General features: G+C 53.2%; 1 protein-coding gene across 2 annotated transcripts in view; it reads right to left on the reverse strand.

Moving 5' to 3' along the window:
* ITGA3 (integrin subunit alpha 3) overlaps positions 1–8,665 on the reverse strand; it is a 34,675-nt gene extending 26,010 nt beyond the window's left edge. For both annotated transcript variants that reach the window (XM_084748975.1, XM_084748976.1), the window contains exons 1-2: positions 8,223–8,665; positions 179–306 (exon numbers count right to left, since the gene is read on the reverse strand). In XM_084748975.1, coding sequence (XP_084605101.1) covers positions 179–306; positions 8,223–8,428 — 334 coding nt within the window. In that variant the 5' untranslated portion in view covers positions 8,429–8,665. The remainder of the gene's footprint in view (positions 1–178; positions 307–8,222) is intronic.
* Positions 8,666–15,848: the final 7,183 nt, after the last annotated feature.

Genomic DNA, 15,848 nt, shown 5'->3' on the forward strand with positions numbered 1-15,848 from the left:
ACCTTGCTGTCTTCTTGCCTTAGTTCCAAGTGTTGGAATAGTGACCATGAGCCACCCGCCATGCCTTACTAACAAGCTGGCCTTGCATCTCCCCTTTGGGCTCCCGCTGCCAGGCTCCTGACGAAGCTCTGTCCCTGGGCCCCCCCCCCCCCCCCCCGCAAACCCGGGCTCTTCTCACTTCTCTCTGAGATGTCCATTCGCTCACAGTCGTTCTTGGAGGCGCTGAGGGGGCACAGGTAGACAGCGCCAGTCCGGTTGGTGTAGTCATCATCGACGGCGAGGTCCCGGGGAGCACCAGCCAGAAGCCTGGGAAAGGGAGGGGAGTAGGCCAGGCTGACTTGACAAAGCCTCCCTCCAGCCAACGTGCACATCAACACTCACTGGGCATGGACTCCACAGCACGTTATAGGGATGGGACGTGAACAAATCTCAGCCCTGTCCTGTGAGAGAGAGCCCACCACAGAGGAAGGCAGGCCAGGGAAACCACACACTCGGTAGGCACCGTACAAGGATAACATGGAGGTCTGCACACAAGGTGCCTTGGCCTGAGTTTAAGGACAATTGGCCAGGGGTCACCCGATGCAGAAGGGGAGGAAGGGCACTCGAGACAAGGGTACAATGTGTGCAAGGGCCAGAGGAAGCATGAGCAAGCCAGTGATTCAGGCACCGGCCCTCTGCACAACCAGAATCCAGGAAGAGCATTGGGGGAGGCACACCAGTCATGACAAAGGCCTTAAAGCAACCACAGAGGGACCCCAGGGAAGGAGGTGGCAAGATCTTTGTTTGGTCACTTGGTTTTGGGTTGGTTTTTTTTTTCCTCATTTCATTCTCTTTTGGAGACAAGGCCTCATGTAGCTGAGGCTAGGATACTCCCTAATCAGCCACAGGTGACCCTGGACTTCTGATCCTCCTGTTTCTACCTTTCTTTCTTTTTGTGGGTGCGGGGCATTCAAGACAGAGGAACCCTGGCTGTTCTGGACTCTAGACCAGGCTGGCCTTGAACTCACAACAATCTGCCTGCCTCTGCCTCTCAAGTGCTGGGATTACAGGTGTGAGCCACCGAGCCCCGACTGCTTCCAGCTTTCAAATGTTGGATTTTCAGGTATGTACCATCACGCCCAGTTTTACATAGTGCTAGGAATTTAACCCAGAGCTTCCAGAATGCTGGGTAAATACATTTCCAGCCCCAGATCTGGGTTTTTGAAGGAATCCTTTGGCCTCAGAAGTAAAGGCAGATATGAAGGAATGGCAGTTACGGGTTCAAGAGCTGGGGGCAGCCGGGCGGTGGTGGCGCAGGCCTTTAATCCCAGCACTCGGGAGGCAGAGGGAGGCGGATCGCTGTGAGTTTGAGGCCAGCTTGGTCTACAAAGCGAGTCCAGGATAGTCAAGGCTACACAGAGAAACCCTGTCTTGAAAAACCAAAAAAAAAAAAAAAAAAAAAAAAAAAAAAGAGCTGAGGGCATCAGGGAAGGCAGAAGAGATCGGTGAGTTGTTGGAAGCCTGGGTTTCTCCTCGGGGAAACTATCAAGCTCATAGCTCGAGGAGGCACAGATTTCTAAGTGAGCTGAGTGATGCCTCCATTTGCCCCACCCCCACCCCAGATAAGCACACTGGTATGGGGTGGGGCTGGATTCCAGCATGGCTGAAGAACAGAGTTCCAGTAAGAAGGAGTGGACAAGAGTTATCTGCCACCTTGTCGCCAGAATCACCTTTAGGGAGACCAAGATGTTCCCCACAAGGGGGCTAGGACTCGGTAGTCCTCATCCCACACCAAAGGGGTGACTTAAGCCAGAGCAGACATGGGATCAGCCCTGAAATCCTATCTCAGACTATCCCTGTAAAAGAAGCTCTCCAACTACCACAGGCTATGTGACTAGTATCCGGGGCAGTCCAGCTTCAGAACCAAGCTTTTCCTTGTATCTTCTCCCTGTAGCCTTTCAATACTCTGCTTGGAACATGTCCTCTGCCACCTTCCTGCCAACTCAGCCTCCTGGGTGGCAGCACTTCCCAGGTGCCCTTCTGTGTCAGCCCAGCAACACCACCATGGTCCTGAGGCTCCCAGGCTCCAGGCCTCTGGCCAGTCTGTCTGGAAGTGCTGAGCAATGGCTGGGCCTACAGCCGTGCTTTGGACCCAGGAGCGAGGGCGGGCAGGGTGTAGGCAGGGCAGGGCCCGGGCATGCTGGGGCTTGGGGTGCCTCCACCTACTAGGAGTCAGGAATGCATTGCCTAGAGGTACTAGGAAGTGGGTGGACCTTTGCCTGCACCTCATACCACCTGCATCTCCGACATCACCTTCAGTGCCTGCTGTTCCTCGGGGCAGGGGCAAAGCTTTCCCAAACATAGTGGTGTTTCTGAGGGGTAAGGGAATAGAAATAGCAGCCAGGCCATTAGCTAACTTCTGTTTAAGACAGGAAGGGTCCCTGCCTAACCGCCCCAGGCTTACCACAGGCACACACCTACCCCCTTCCCATGCTGGACAAAGAGAAGGAAGCCAGTGCCTGTGGGACAGGATACCTCAGTCTGAGCTAGGGACCTGCTTCTAGGACTGGCACTGAGTGATTTCCTTGCCCTGTGAGTCTTGAGTGTCTCATCTCTAAAATGGGAATCTCAGCTGAGTGCCCTACTCCAGGATTTGGGGGAAACAAATGGGCTCCAGCAAAAGGGCCCTCTGATTTAAGAAGCCATGGTTGATCCAGGCAGTGTTGGTGCATACCTTTAATCTCAGCACTTGGGAGGCAGAGGCAGGCAGATTGTTGTGAGTTCAAGGCCAGCCTGGTCTACAAAGTGAGTCCAAGACAGCCAAGGCTACACAGAGAAACCCTGTCTTGAAAAACAAAAAACAAACAAACAAAAAGAAGCCACAGTTGGTGTGAGCACGTATGCTGGTGTTTTGTTTTGTTTTGTTTTTGGTTTTGGTTTTTGTGGTACTAGCACTGTTCCCTAGCTTGACTCCAGACTTTCCCCAGGGACCCTGGAATTCCAATACTGCAGCTTAGGGAACCTGACACAGGGAGAAAAGACAGACTTCATTGTTTAGAAGGAATGAGGGGTGACCAGAAGTGGGACTTCCACATCCCGAGGGTGGCAGGCAGGCAGTCCCTGGGGGAGAGGAGGGAAAGGTTAGTGTCTGCTGAAGGGGGGGCCTGCTACAATGGGCTGGAAGAGCTGTAGGCTTCAGTGGGTGAAAGGGGTCCCTGGAGAGCATACATTATAATGGATGTACTTACCACTATGGCTGCCACTGTCCTACCTAACTTTTCTCTCCGTGGGTATCTGAGGGGCAGGGTCCCCATGCTTCCCAAGCCTGTCTCTACCAGGAGGGACTGAGGGACCCTTCCTCTTAGCGGCCTGAGGCATGGAACAGGCAGAGCCAAGCACAAACGATGGATGGATTAGAATAAAACTCCCATGCAATCTTTGCATTCCTGCCCTTGTCTGGTGCCAGCCTTGTGCCCACTGGTGGGGACTGGGGAGGGGCCAATTTCCTAATACCTAGGCTCCTCCCTCCTAAGAGAATCCACTGGGAGCTCCCCCACACCCCCTGGAGTATTTTTAGTTCCTACTCAGGGCCTGCTCTGAGGCCCTTTAAGGCCCTCTGGCTCCCAGCCCAGGATGCAGTGGTCTACAGCCGGAGGCCAGCACACAGATAGAGGAGGAAGGCATTTCAGAGGGTTCCTTTTAACCACAGCCAGGTATATGTAAGGTCAGGGTTAGGAATCCCAGGACTGGGACAGACCTCCCTGGTATGTAAAATTGAAATAAATATAAAGTATTATGTAAACAGACAGCCAGTAGTACTACTGGGTCCAGAGTTTTAAAAAAAAAATAAATTTAAAAACTGACCTCCTCCAGACCACCACTGAGCCCACCACTCAGCCACAGTCAGAGAGGCAAAGCCAAGTAGGGGTGGCCTAGGTAGAGCTGTCAGGAAGTAGGACCTCCCTCTCCTGGAGTCAGGCTGGCCTGAGGGGAGCAGAGAGCACCCCAGGAAGCAGATGGATGGGCGAAATGGAAGATCAAGAACTCTCAACAGCCGCCTCCTCACCGGTTCATTTGGCTCCAACTAGAAGGCCCCTCCTGGCCTCTGGGGAGCCCCTGAGCTCCAAGTGCAAGGAGTGGGGCTCTCACCCTGCCAGGCCCTCTGTACCTCCATTCCTCCCAAGCAGCTCAGAGCTAATAGACTAGCTGAACAGAAAATAGCATTTATCTGAGAAAGCTGGGAAATGGGACCCAAGAGAGTTCAGGGCACCAGGCTGGCTCACACCAAAGCGGAAGAGGCCCTCAGGATTCTGCAGGTGGAGTGATGCTCAAAGTCTATACAATTCAACTTTCATTTCAGGGAGATGTGCGGTGGCTCCTCTGGGGAGATTTGGGGGAGCCCCCAGGGCCTTCCTTGGGAGGGGGGGTCTTGGTGGCTGTTCCCCTCCAATGCCAAGCGTGGGAGCGGGAGGCGGGGCGATATCTGCGCCAGTCTGAGTGGGAGGGAGGTCAGTTCTTAGAGGCCAGCTCGATGCCCCGCTGCCTGATTTAGCCACCTCCCCAGAGGCTTCTCCTATGGCAGCTGAAACTGCAGCCCTCGCCATCCTCCTCTACCCCTCCTCACGCTGCCCACCCAGCCCCCTCTCCCCTGGTGACTCAGCCCTTGAAGCCAGAGCAGCAAGCTAGAGGGAGGAAGGAATGAGAAAGATGGAAGAATGGGGTCTTAGCAGGCCTTAGGTGAGAAAGAATAAAACCGACTTTCTCATTTCTTTCCCTGGCTTTTCGGGAGGCATTCCATATTTGACCCTTTACGGCAGTTCTTTTGAGTTAGTTGTCTGGCCGCAGTCCCCGTTACTCTCCTTTTTTTTGTTATGCTCTGACCTCCACCATCACCCTTTCTTTGAGACAGGGTCTTACTGTGTAGCCTGGACTTTGAGCAAACTGCTGGTCCTCTCTGAGTGCTGGCATGACAGGTGTGTGTCACCCCACCAGATGCACTTTGCTGCTTCTTCCCCTGCCACCCACCCACCCCACCCCACCCCCGCAAGACCAGCGCCCCCTCTACCTCGTGCCCGTTTTTTTAAGCCTTTTGGCCTAGAGTGGCTACTGGAGAGAGCCAGCAGAGAAAGATAACCCACACTCAGGCTTTGTGCCACGGCCACAGCTGCTGTGCCATTTCTATTGGCACGAGCCTTGAATGCTGCCAGGAACCTGCCCTGCCCAGGGAGCACAGCAGGTAAGCCAGGCTCCCGCCTACCTCAGGCATGACCTCATTTCCAGGAGCCACTCCCTCCCAGGTTTCCCAGACACCCTCACTTCCAACGGTGGAAAGGGAGGGGGCCCAGAGGAACCCCCACACCCAGCCAATGAGGTCAGGCCAGAGAAGGATGGAATAACAGTGCAGGTGCAGGGACAGGGTCAGCAACCACCTCACAAATGAGCAGCTCTTCTCCCTCTAAGGGGGCCTTATGTAACATCAAAAAGCCCAGAGTGAGCCAGACACCGCTTGGGAGCCAGGGGATCTCTGTGGATCTCTGAGTTCGAGGCCAGCCTGTTGTACAAAGTGAGTTCTAGGACAGCCAGGGCTGTCTAGAATAAATAGATAAATAAACAAATCAGACAATCTCAGATAGATAGATAGATAGATAGATAGATAGATAGATAGATAGATCCAAAGTGGGTGGTCTGTCCCAGTTTTGTTTTGTTTTGCTTTTTGTTCTTTTGAGTTGTTTGTTTGCTTGCTTTCTAGACAGGATTTCGCTATGTAGCCCTGGCTGTCCTGGAATCACTCTGTAGACCAGACTGGCCTCAAACTCACAGAGATCTACCTGTCTACTCCCCTGGAGTGCTGGGATTAAAGGCATGTGCTGCTACCATCACCACCACCCCGACTGCCCCAGACTGTTACTATCAGATACTGAGTGCCTGGGTTGTGGGTGAGGAACCCCAGGATAGGGGTAAAAGTCCTAAGCAGCAGAGACTGTCTTGGGTTTTTAACACTCTGGGCCCAAAGTCTTTGAGAACAAAGAAGCTATGCTCTCTCTGCCCCGACCCCATGATCATGCATGTACTCTCAGGGTTCCCCCAAAATAAAAACCATGAGCCGCCCGGCTCTTCCAAGGGGACTTGATTCTGACAGAAATCTGAGGCTTCAGTTTGACACGTTAGTTCCCTAGAACACTCAGGCAGCTGTTCACATCTGGCTACACAGCTGGCTGTAGTGGATCCCAGCTGCTTCTCCCAAAAGGGCCAGGAGAGCTGAGTTCAATAAGGTGAAGACAGCCAAGCCACAGAAGCAGCAGCTCCGGGAGAGGCGAGAACACCCATCTGGCCAGAGCCACCTGCTCTCAGAGGTCCAGCAGCTTCAGCATTCTCTGCAGAGGAGAGGAAAGCAGCAGCCTATCCCTTGAGTAAGACCCATAGGTGAAAGAGGTCCGTCTCCGTCAACCGCCTCAGGCCCAGAGCCTTCTGGTGCCCGCTGGAGAACTGGGCACACATGCCAGGACCTTTCTAGACATACCATCTCATTTAAGTGCCACTAACACTAAGAAGGTGGGTTCTCCACGACCGAAGAAAGTATGGCTCCACGTGATAGAGACCATGTCAGAAGTCAGGTCAAGGCAGCAGTAAGGACACTCAGTTTCTTCTCCGTCCACAATGCCAAGGTAGGTCTCACAGGCCAGGGGAGGAGGAAGGAGCCTATAGATCCAAGCACAACCTCATCCTGGGGGAAACTTGCCCCTTGGGAGGGAAGTATCTTCCTTAGGGTCACAGAGCAGAGGGGGAGGGGTTGCAGAATCCCTTCTCCTGTGTTAGCTCAGGCCACGCACCTTCAACCCCAGAACACCCGAAAACCGTGTCCCGGGCTAGGATAGGGGAGGCCCAAGGCACTGCTGTAGCAACTCTCTGTCACAGGGGCCTCAGCAAGGTAGAAGGTTAAATCTGCCCGGCCAGGGTGGAAGGGTGTGGTGGCCCTATCTTTTTGCAGGGGCCAGGTAGGGTAAAAGCTAAGTCCAGGTGGGCAGTACACAGCCAGGGGCTGGGCCAGCAGGGCAGAGGCAGGGACTGAAGTAAGTTGGACTTTGAACATTCCAAACTCCCTCAAGTTTCTACAGGCCCCAGTCAGAGCAGGGAGAGGTTTCAACACTACTCACTACCTGACCGTGTCCTCTAAATTAGTAACCGTCAGAGGCCAGGTAGGAGGAACATGCCTGGCAGGCCACCCAGCTCAAAAAAGGTAGAAGGGGGCCTGTGTGGTCATCACTGTCCCTCCCTGGGCAGCCCCCCCGCCCCCCCCGCCCGCCCCCCCCCCCCCCCCCCCCCGCCACCCTCTCTTCCCTCAGGCAGCCAGCCTCAGCACACAGAAGCCATGCAGAGAACCCTCAGACACCTGGGCATGAGTGCATAGTGGGGCAGGTGGCGGGGGATGTAATCGCCTCCCCTTTGCGTGGCGGGGAGAGCAGAAGAAAGAGAAAACACCATTTCCCTCTTCAAACCAAAACAAACACGCTCAGGGCTGCTGACTCAACATGAATCTGTGGAATGCAGGGAGATGTGTGGTGGGAGTACACCCCCGCCCCCCCACCCCCCCCCCCCGCTGCTTCCGGGTGGGCTCTGGCCTCTGAGGAGGCTTAAGACAGCGCCACTTCTGTCTTCTTCTCTCCGAGCCTCTAGGGGTCAGAGGGAACCTCTGGACAGCTCCAAACGCCCAGCCTCTCTTCATCACCTCACTCTGCAATGCCAAGCCCTTGAGAAGCGGTCCAGCCTGGTTCTGCAGAGGGCGTGGCTGCTGTGGCCACAGGCTAAATATGGGGGGGGGGGGTTATGGAGGGGTTAAACGTATATATTCTCAGGTTCTACCCAGGAGGAGGGGAAGAGGGATGTAATAGGTGTTTATTTTACAGAGTTCTCCCAGCCCGGAAGAGAAGCTAATGTTAGGATGCTGGGCAACAGAGACCCTACTTCTGCTCGCCCAAGAGGGCTGAGGCATGAAGCGGTAGCGTCTAGACAGGTTCTGGCCAAGTCAGCACTTGCCATGATTACTGGCCCTGTCCTCCACTTCCCGCCAAGCCCCACAATCGGAGGGCTGCTGGCTTACCCGCCCCCTTAATTCTGCCTCACAAGAAAAGGCCAGCAGCAGCAGCAGCAGCAGCAGCAGGCCCAGGTCTTCGACCCACTTAGGTCAGGTATCTGCGCACAGATCCCCTTTCGCACCCCACCTCACCGCCGCAAGGCTGACTTACAGGTAGCGCTGCTGTCGCTCGGTCTGCCGATGGAGGGCGACCGAGTAGCCGAAGAGGCTACCGGGGTTCAGCGCCTCCTTCACTACTAGGAATCGAGTGTCCAGGTTGAAGGCGAAGGCGAGCCGGTCGCTAGCCGCCACCATCAAGGCCAGGACGCGGAGCATCCAGCCAGGGTCGCGGGGCCAGCGGCGGGGGCCGGGGCTCATGGCTGCGAGCACGGGCCGGGCGAAAAGCACAAGAGGGCTCACTCAGCAATGGGGGGGTGATGAACAGTTCACCTGCTCCACGCGCCGCCAGAGGACACCAGATACCGCAAGCGCCGCAGCGCTGGGAGTCCCCGGCGATTTTTTTGCTCTAGTCCGGGTCAGTTTCACGTCTGCTCCGGGGTGGCGCTTCTCCAATCCTTTTTTCCAGATCCGTGGATCTACTCTCACGCTGGTTCGGTGGACGGGTCACCGTTCCCGGCCCCCGGCACTCCACATCCTAGATGGTCTGGGCCGCGCCCCCTTGGCGGTGTTAGCTCTTTGGATTCCGGCTAAGTGGAGGATCTGGAAAGGCAAACCCTCGACCGCCCGGAGGGCAGGAGGGAGGGATCCTCCCTGGCGCGCGCCCCGCCTCCCCACCGCCCAGTCCCGCACCTCCCCACCTTGCGCGCCCAGTCCTGACTCCGCTTTCCTTCCGGGGAAAGAGAAAAGGTCCCTGCTCGGCCGCCGCCTCTTAAAGGGGCAGCGCCGCCCCTCCCTCTCCATCATTGCTACCCCGACTCCGCCTTCTCTCTCAGACACCTGTCGGTAGCCCTTAAAGCCTGGATTTCCCCTCCCTGTAGCTTGCTTCGCCAAGGAAGCACTGCCTTCGGTGCAAGACGGATTGGAAGGGCGGGGCCGGAGGTGGGATTTGCCTGACGCTTCTCTGCTACTGCAACTGGAATGGCCGTTAAAGGAGCTGCCAGCACCGAGGTCCGGGCTGGACAGACCAGGCATTGGCTCTTCAGGGAACGGTAGTCTGTGCCTGGCTGCCTGGAGTGCGAATTTTGTAGCGCTGCGAGTCCCTAAGAGGTGACTGCGGGTCTCCGGACTTTCTTCTTCGTACTAAGCGCTCTCGATGTTATGCCCACCCACCTCCTTTTATCCTGATCCCAGCTGGAACCAGCACCTCCGCAAAGCCAGACAGATATTTAGCAGTGGTGATGACAACTCATCAGTAATTGTAATTAGCAAAGGGCAGCATTTGTCTCCAAGGGCAGTTGCGTACTAGGAGACAGGCGGGCTAGGCTCAAAGATCTCATTATCCGGAAAGAATCAAACTGAAAGGGAACTCCAAGAGGGTCATTACAGACTTTGTTTTGAATCTAACTCAGATTTCCCCTATTGCAGAACAAAGGCTAATTTCTCCTGAGCGTCGTTTTCTATATGTTCTTTGGGAGTTTTGCTTGTTTGCTTGCTCTTTAGAGACAGGATTTCTCTGTGTATATAACCTTGGCTGTCCTGGAACTCCCTCTGTAGACCAGGCTGGCCTCAAACTCACAGAGATCCGCCCCGTCTCTGCCTCTCAAGGTGGGGCATGGTGGCGCACGCCTTTAATCAATCCCAGCACTAAGGAGGCAGAGGCAAGCAGATCACTGTGAGTTCAAGGACAGCTTGGTCTACAACGTTAGTCCAGGACAGCCAAGGCTACACAGAGAAACCCTGTCTCAAAAAACAAACAAACCCAAAAGGCACGCGCCACCACCACGAGGGTTCTATATGTTCTTATAAGAAAACACCAACGCCGGGCGTGGTGGCCCATGCCTTTAATCCCAGCACTCGGGAGGCACAGGCAGGTGGATCGCTGTGAGTTCGAGGCCAGCCTGGTCTACAAAGAGAGTCCAGGACAGCCAAGGCTACACAGAGAAACCCTGTCTCGCAAAACCAAAAAAGAAAAAAGAAAAAAGAAAAAGAAAACACCAAATGCCTCAGGAGCTATGTTAACTGTTTACAAATACTACTTTTTCAAGTCAATAACTTTTGGTCACATACATCATACATACAACATGGTCACAAACATACATACATACAACACAGTCACATACATACAACAAGGAAAAGGAAAAGCAGAAAATGGACCCATCCAATGGGATTATGCTCTTGTGTATGAGAAGCCAGAGCATTCTGGGCTTGAGTCTTTGTCTATGCAGCCTGACCTTAGAAGGGGCTCATTTCCACACGAATGACCTTCTACCCAAAGGTGCAGCCTTATGGGTAGAGGCAATACTGCCCTTTTGCTAATGACAGCTCCTGACATGGCTGTCCTGGAACTCCCTCAAACTCCCAGAGATCCACTTGCCCCTGGTCATTGCTCCCACCATGTAACGCATGTAAATCCGGGTCTGTGCACGTCACTCCATTTACATGTGGGAGTGGGGCTGTCCCTACAGTCAGACACAGCCCTGGTCAGCTCTTCCTGCAGAAAGAAAGTTTAAATTCCTTTGCAGCCCCCAAGTGCACCCCCTTATTGGTGCAGAAGCAGCCCAGATGAGTCTGGAGTTAAAAAGAAAGACATGAGAGCAGAGGTGACCTGCTGGACGGCATGTTCCACAATTATTGAATCCTCATAGCACTCATCAAGGTGTTATCTCGGCTTTAAGATGGGAAGTTAAGCAAGTTGCCTAAGGCCACATGGCTAGAATTCTAATAGCACAGTATCTAACCCCGGAACCCTTCTTAGCCACCATGCTAACGGTTAACACTTAGGACAAGTCAGATTTTGGTGAGACTGAGAGTGATGGGGGCCTCTCCTTTGGGATTGTCCTCAGCCATTACTTAACTATTTCCCTCCCCTTTGCCTGGCATAGTGAATTCTAACTGGATGCCCCGCCTAAATGGTTAAAATGGTAACAGCTAAGCAATCTATCTTCCTTAAGCTTCGCAGGTACCAGAAGATCCCATGACGTTTGTAACACTGTTCCCTTGTCTTTGCGTATAAACTAATGGCTATTCGCCGCTGTGCTGTTTAGCTCAGGAGAAAAAGCAGGTTTTAGGAACATATAGGAACTAGTAGTCCCAGGAGATAGAGCGGACTGCAGTGTTCTGGCCAGAGGGGAAGAAAGAAAACGCCCCAGAGATGTAAGCCATAGGCGGCAAAGTCCACACTCTATAGCATATGCAATGGAGCTGGAGAGATAGTTCTGTGGTTAAGCACAAAGGCTACTCTTCCAGAGGTCCTGAGTTCAATTCCCAGCAACCACATGGTGGCTCACAAGCACATATGATGGGATCAGATGGCTTCTTCTGGTGTACAGATAGAGCACTCCCCTACATTAAATAAACAAATAGATCATATACATATGTGTGTGTGTGTGTGTACACACACATATACATAAAGAGCATACAACAGTATGCATATGGAAGTCAGGACAGCCTCGTGGGATCAGTGGTTCTTCCCTTCCACTTTTACATGAGTCTTGAGGTCGAACTCAGGTTGCCAGGCTCCCATGGCAAGTGCTTTGCCTGCTGAAGCATCTTGCCTGCCTGGCGTGATTTTTACTATGTAGCTCAGGCTAGCCTCGCATCCTTAACCACGTACAGTTAGGAGCACAGCATCCGAATCGGAGCCTGGGGAGTGCCCTCCAAAGACTGGCTTCACAGCTTACAAGTTGCTTCAGAGGCAGACTCATTTCATCTTTCCAGGCTCCCCGTGAAAGTCAGGGTTGGCCTCCTTGTTTGCCTCAAGGCTAAAGGAGTGTACGTGGATGGCCAAAAGCATACATCTTAAGGGAAGTCAGTGCTGGGAATGGAAGCTACTGGCCACAGCTGTATCTTTAAGAGACAAACTCCAGGCAGATGTTGTTCAGGCAGTCAGACATACCTAAACAAAAGCAGCTGTGATAACACTTTTCTCTGTGGCATTTGGGAGCAGATACTTGTCCCTGTCTGCCCTTAGAACAGTATTAGTCGGAGCTGTGCCTTCCAGGGCCCCTCAGTCTCTCTCATGGTTCGACTTGTGGGCTAGAGCTACTGAAGACATCTGGGGTCAAGAAACAGGAAGCTGGATGGAAGTTGAGCTGTTGCATTTGCCCTTCTGGATAGTTCCCTTGGTCCTTGGCCCTATTCCTGGAGGAATGTCAGCAGCCAGGGCCAGGAGGGCCAGGGTGGACACTTGGTATAGGCAGGAGTTCTACCCAAAATAACTTTGGGTCATGTGATGATGACAGATGGGCTCCCCGCCAGGCCTTATCTAGTAAACCATCCCAAACAGGAAGGACCATCATGTCCGATCTGGGGAGCAGGAGCAGGAAAGGGATGAGGGCTGGCGTTTCCAGTCTAAAGGAGTGTCCAAGAGGGAACGTGGGAGCAGGAGCTGGAAGACTGGTAGAAGACAGACCCAGCTGAGGAATGTGGGAAGTGTGAGACAGGCCTCTGGGGGATTGGGGGGGGAGGGGGAGGGATGGACTGGAGTGGAGGGAGACCGGGACTGCCTGAGTCTGGGCTGGAGATCTGGAGAGAGAACTCGCCGTTCCATGCTGCAGGGCTGAGACTCTTCGTTCCTGGGCAGTTTATCTCCAGGGCCCGCCTCATCTCGGCCTTCCAGTTGACTTTGTACCGTCAGCTCTCCCCCATGCAGAATGGACCAGCCTAGAGACACAGGATGCATGTGAAATGATGGGCCACAGCTCTGCTTTTGATGGACGGGGCCTTTAAGCCTCCCCCTGGTTCTCTCTCCTTATGGCTCACACACAGACAAGGCCACAAGAATGGATGGGGCCTCCTCTTATTGTCTAAGGGAAGAAGAGTCCTGGAGGCCCTCCCTGAGTGAACAGTCTCTCCCTCTCTCTCTCACACACACACACACCAACCACAGTGAAAAATCCACATTATCTTCCTTCCTGGCTCTCAAGCTCTCAAGTTTGAGAGCCGCCGTCCTGAGAGATTGCCATTCTGTGAGCGACAAAACCCTCCGTGCTTTCTTGGTTCGTGAGTGGTGGCATCCATCTTGACCCTCGAACGATGCCTTCAGTGGGGTTCCTCAGCCTTTGCAGGTGACTAAGACAAACGTGCAAGCTGTGCGTTCTAGGCAGGAGTCAGGGAGGTTTCCGGGAGAAGGAAGGGGAGGTCAAAGGAGAGACAGGCCTGGGAGACCTCAAAAGAAGAAATGCAGAAGTTGGCCTAACCTTGGGGGTAAAGTTTTCCCAGCTGGAACAGTGACAACGTCAATATTCTCAGAAGGCAGCTTCCGTTGCTCTTGGAGTGCTTGCTGTGTTCGCACCACTGTGACTACACAGGCCCAGTCAGCTGCTGCAGGAATCACAGGGACACATTTTTATAATTTAAAAAAATAAGATAATAAGATGCCAGGCAACATATATTAGATTATATAAGGCTTATTAAGTAAGCATGGAGAGAAAAGGAAAGGGGGGGGGAACGGAAGGAAAGGAGGAAGAGGGGGTACCCCAGAGAGAGAGGGGGGGTGCTCGGCCTCTTATAATCTTGGGTAGGGCCACGCCCCCATGGCAGGTGGGCAGACTGAAGCAGAATCCTAACTCACATAGTGACCTGCGGCTTGAGCACTGGCTAACATGTCCTGTCACCCAGAGCAAAGTTACCTTCGTATTCCAGGTCTTGGAGTCCCATGTAATAAGCAAGGTGGCTGGAGGCCTTGTTGTTAATTCTTCATCGTCTTCCACTGCATCTCAAGGCCCCTCAGATGCGTAGAACTGAATGGACCAACTCTGCTACTGAACCTGAACTCAGGCTGCTCTCTGACTCTGATTGGAGATACAAATTGCTTGGGAGGAAGGGAGGGAAGGAGGGAGGGAGGAGGGAGGGGGGGGGGAATGGTGGCTGAGCCTGAATAAGTTTATCAGATTTCCTTTTCCACTGACCCAGATTCAGCCTTCTCTACCTCAGGCCTCAAGGCAAGAGTCTCTCTCTGTATTAGCTCAGACATGAGTCCCCCACCAGGATGACAAAGGTGAAGGTGTCTGCTAGGAAGCCACGGCTTCATCGGGCCCCCTGCTCTGTCTTCTGGTTTTGCGCCTAATGTTTAACAGCTGAGCCATCTCTCCAGACTGCAGGAAGCGTTCTGGGAGCTCAGTATTAAACAGGCTAAACTGACAGTGTCTTGTGCTACAGGGTTGGTGTGTGTGTGAGGAAAGAGGAACTATTAGAAACAGTGTTTATTGCATGAGAAAGAATAAAAGAAAAGAAAGGAAAGAAAGAAAGAGTGAGCATGCTGGCTGGGGCATGCCGTTGACATGGGTTGTCATAGAGGGGCCAAATGTAATGGTGGAGACTGTGGAAGGCAGATGTAACGTGCACACCTGTACTCCCAGCGCTGGGAGGCAGGAAGATTGAGAACTTGAGGCTAGCCTGGTCTACGTGGTAAGTTTCAGACCAGCCTGGGCTACGTGGGGGAGACCCTGTCTCAAGAAGAAGAAAATGATGGAGAAAGGTATAAAACTGGCTGAACAGCAGCAGGGAAAATGAGGTAGGGAGAGCGAAGAGTATGTGAGTGAGAAAACAGACTTCAGGCACAGATAGATGGTGAGGGCACGGGCACAGGAGAGCCACCCAGCAAGGGGGCCCTGAGTATCAATGGGAAACAAGGGAAACTTCCCTGACAACTGATCAGCTCTCATTCATTCATCCAGCCTCTTCCAGCAGGGTCTCCTGCTACTGCCTAAGGCATAGCTTTGTATCCACACTGGCTTGGCCCCAAGGTCCCCTCCTTTCTTGTCCTGGTATGACGGCAATGAGCCATGCAATATTCTTTACCTAAAGTCAGGATGGCCCGTTGAGAAGGAGAAGCTGTGGGCCCGTAGGCAGAGATCCGCCTGCCTCTGCCTCCCAAGTGCTGGGATTAAAGGCGTGCGCCACTTCAACCCAACCATTGTGTCTCCTCGACAATTAGGTAAAAAGTTGTCCTTCGGGATTTTCATTTTCCTTGTACGTAGTATGTATGTATGTATATATATATATATAGCATCTGTGCATACATGTGCCATGTATATCCCAGTGATCAAACACTGTGTGTGTGTGTGTGTGTGTGTGTGTGTGTGTGTGTGTGTGTGTGTATTTTGGGGGCTAGGGATGGGAGCAAAGGGATAGCTGACTTTTCTTGGCTCTTACTGGCTAGATTCTATGCGCCAGCTGAAAATCTGAGCAGGTGGGGACTAGATCACCCACTCCCACTCTTTTTTCACTAGGGGCCAGAGAATCTCTCTGTAAACGTTCCTTAGGACACCTATCTGCAAATGGTCTCTTGCATGCCCTTGTATACTCGCACTGGTTTGCCTGTGTGACCGCCCTTCTGAATATTTTATGTATATGTGGAAAGGGAACTGGTTATTTATTGAGCATGTGCTATGGCCTGGGTCTTTATGTGCGGTCCCTTCTAAGAGCCCTGTGACACAAAGGTGTCACCCAGTTTTCAGTTGAAAATACCGAGATGGCCAAGACGCTGCAGTTGTGTGAGCATTCCCTGATATGACTGGAGCCACTCCTAGGGCTGTCTGACCCCCACGATGGTCCTTTTCCCCACAGTAAGTTCCTCAGGAACAGGGTATGTGAGATTTAAGGGCCTGTGTCTATCCTTGTGCCAGCAGCCGATTGGTCGAATAGGTGGAGGGTCAGCCCTAGAGAGTGGCTCGGT

This window comes from Acomys minous (genome assembly GCF_964271855.1).
Source record: "Acomys minous genome assembly, chromosome: 12".
Lineage (NCBI taxonomy): Eukaryota > Metazoa > Chordata > Mammalia > Rodentia > Muridae > Acomys > Acomys minous.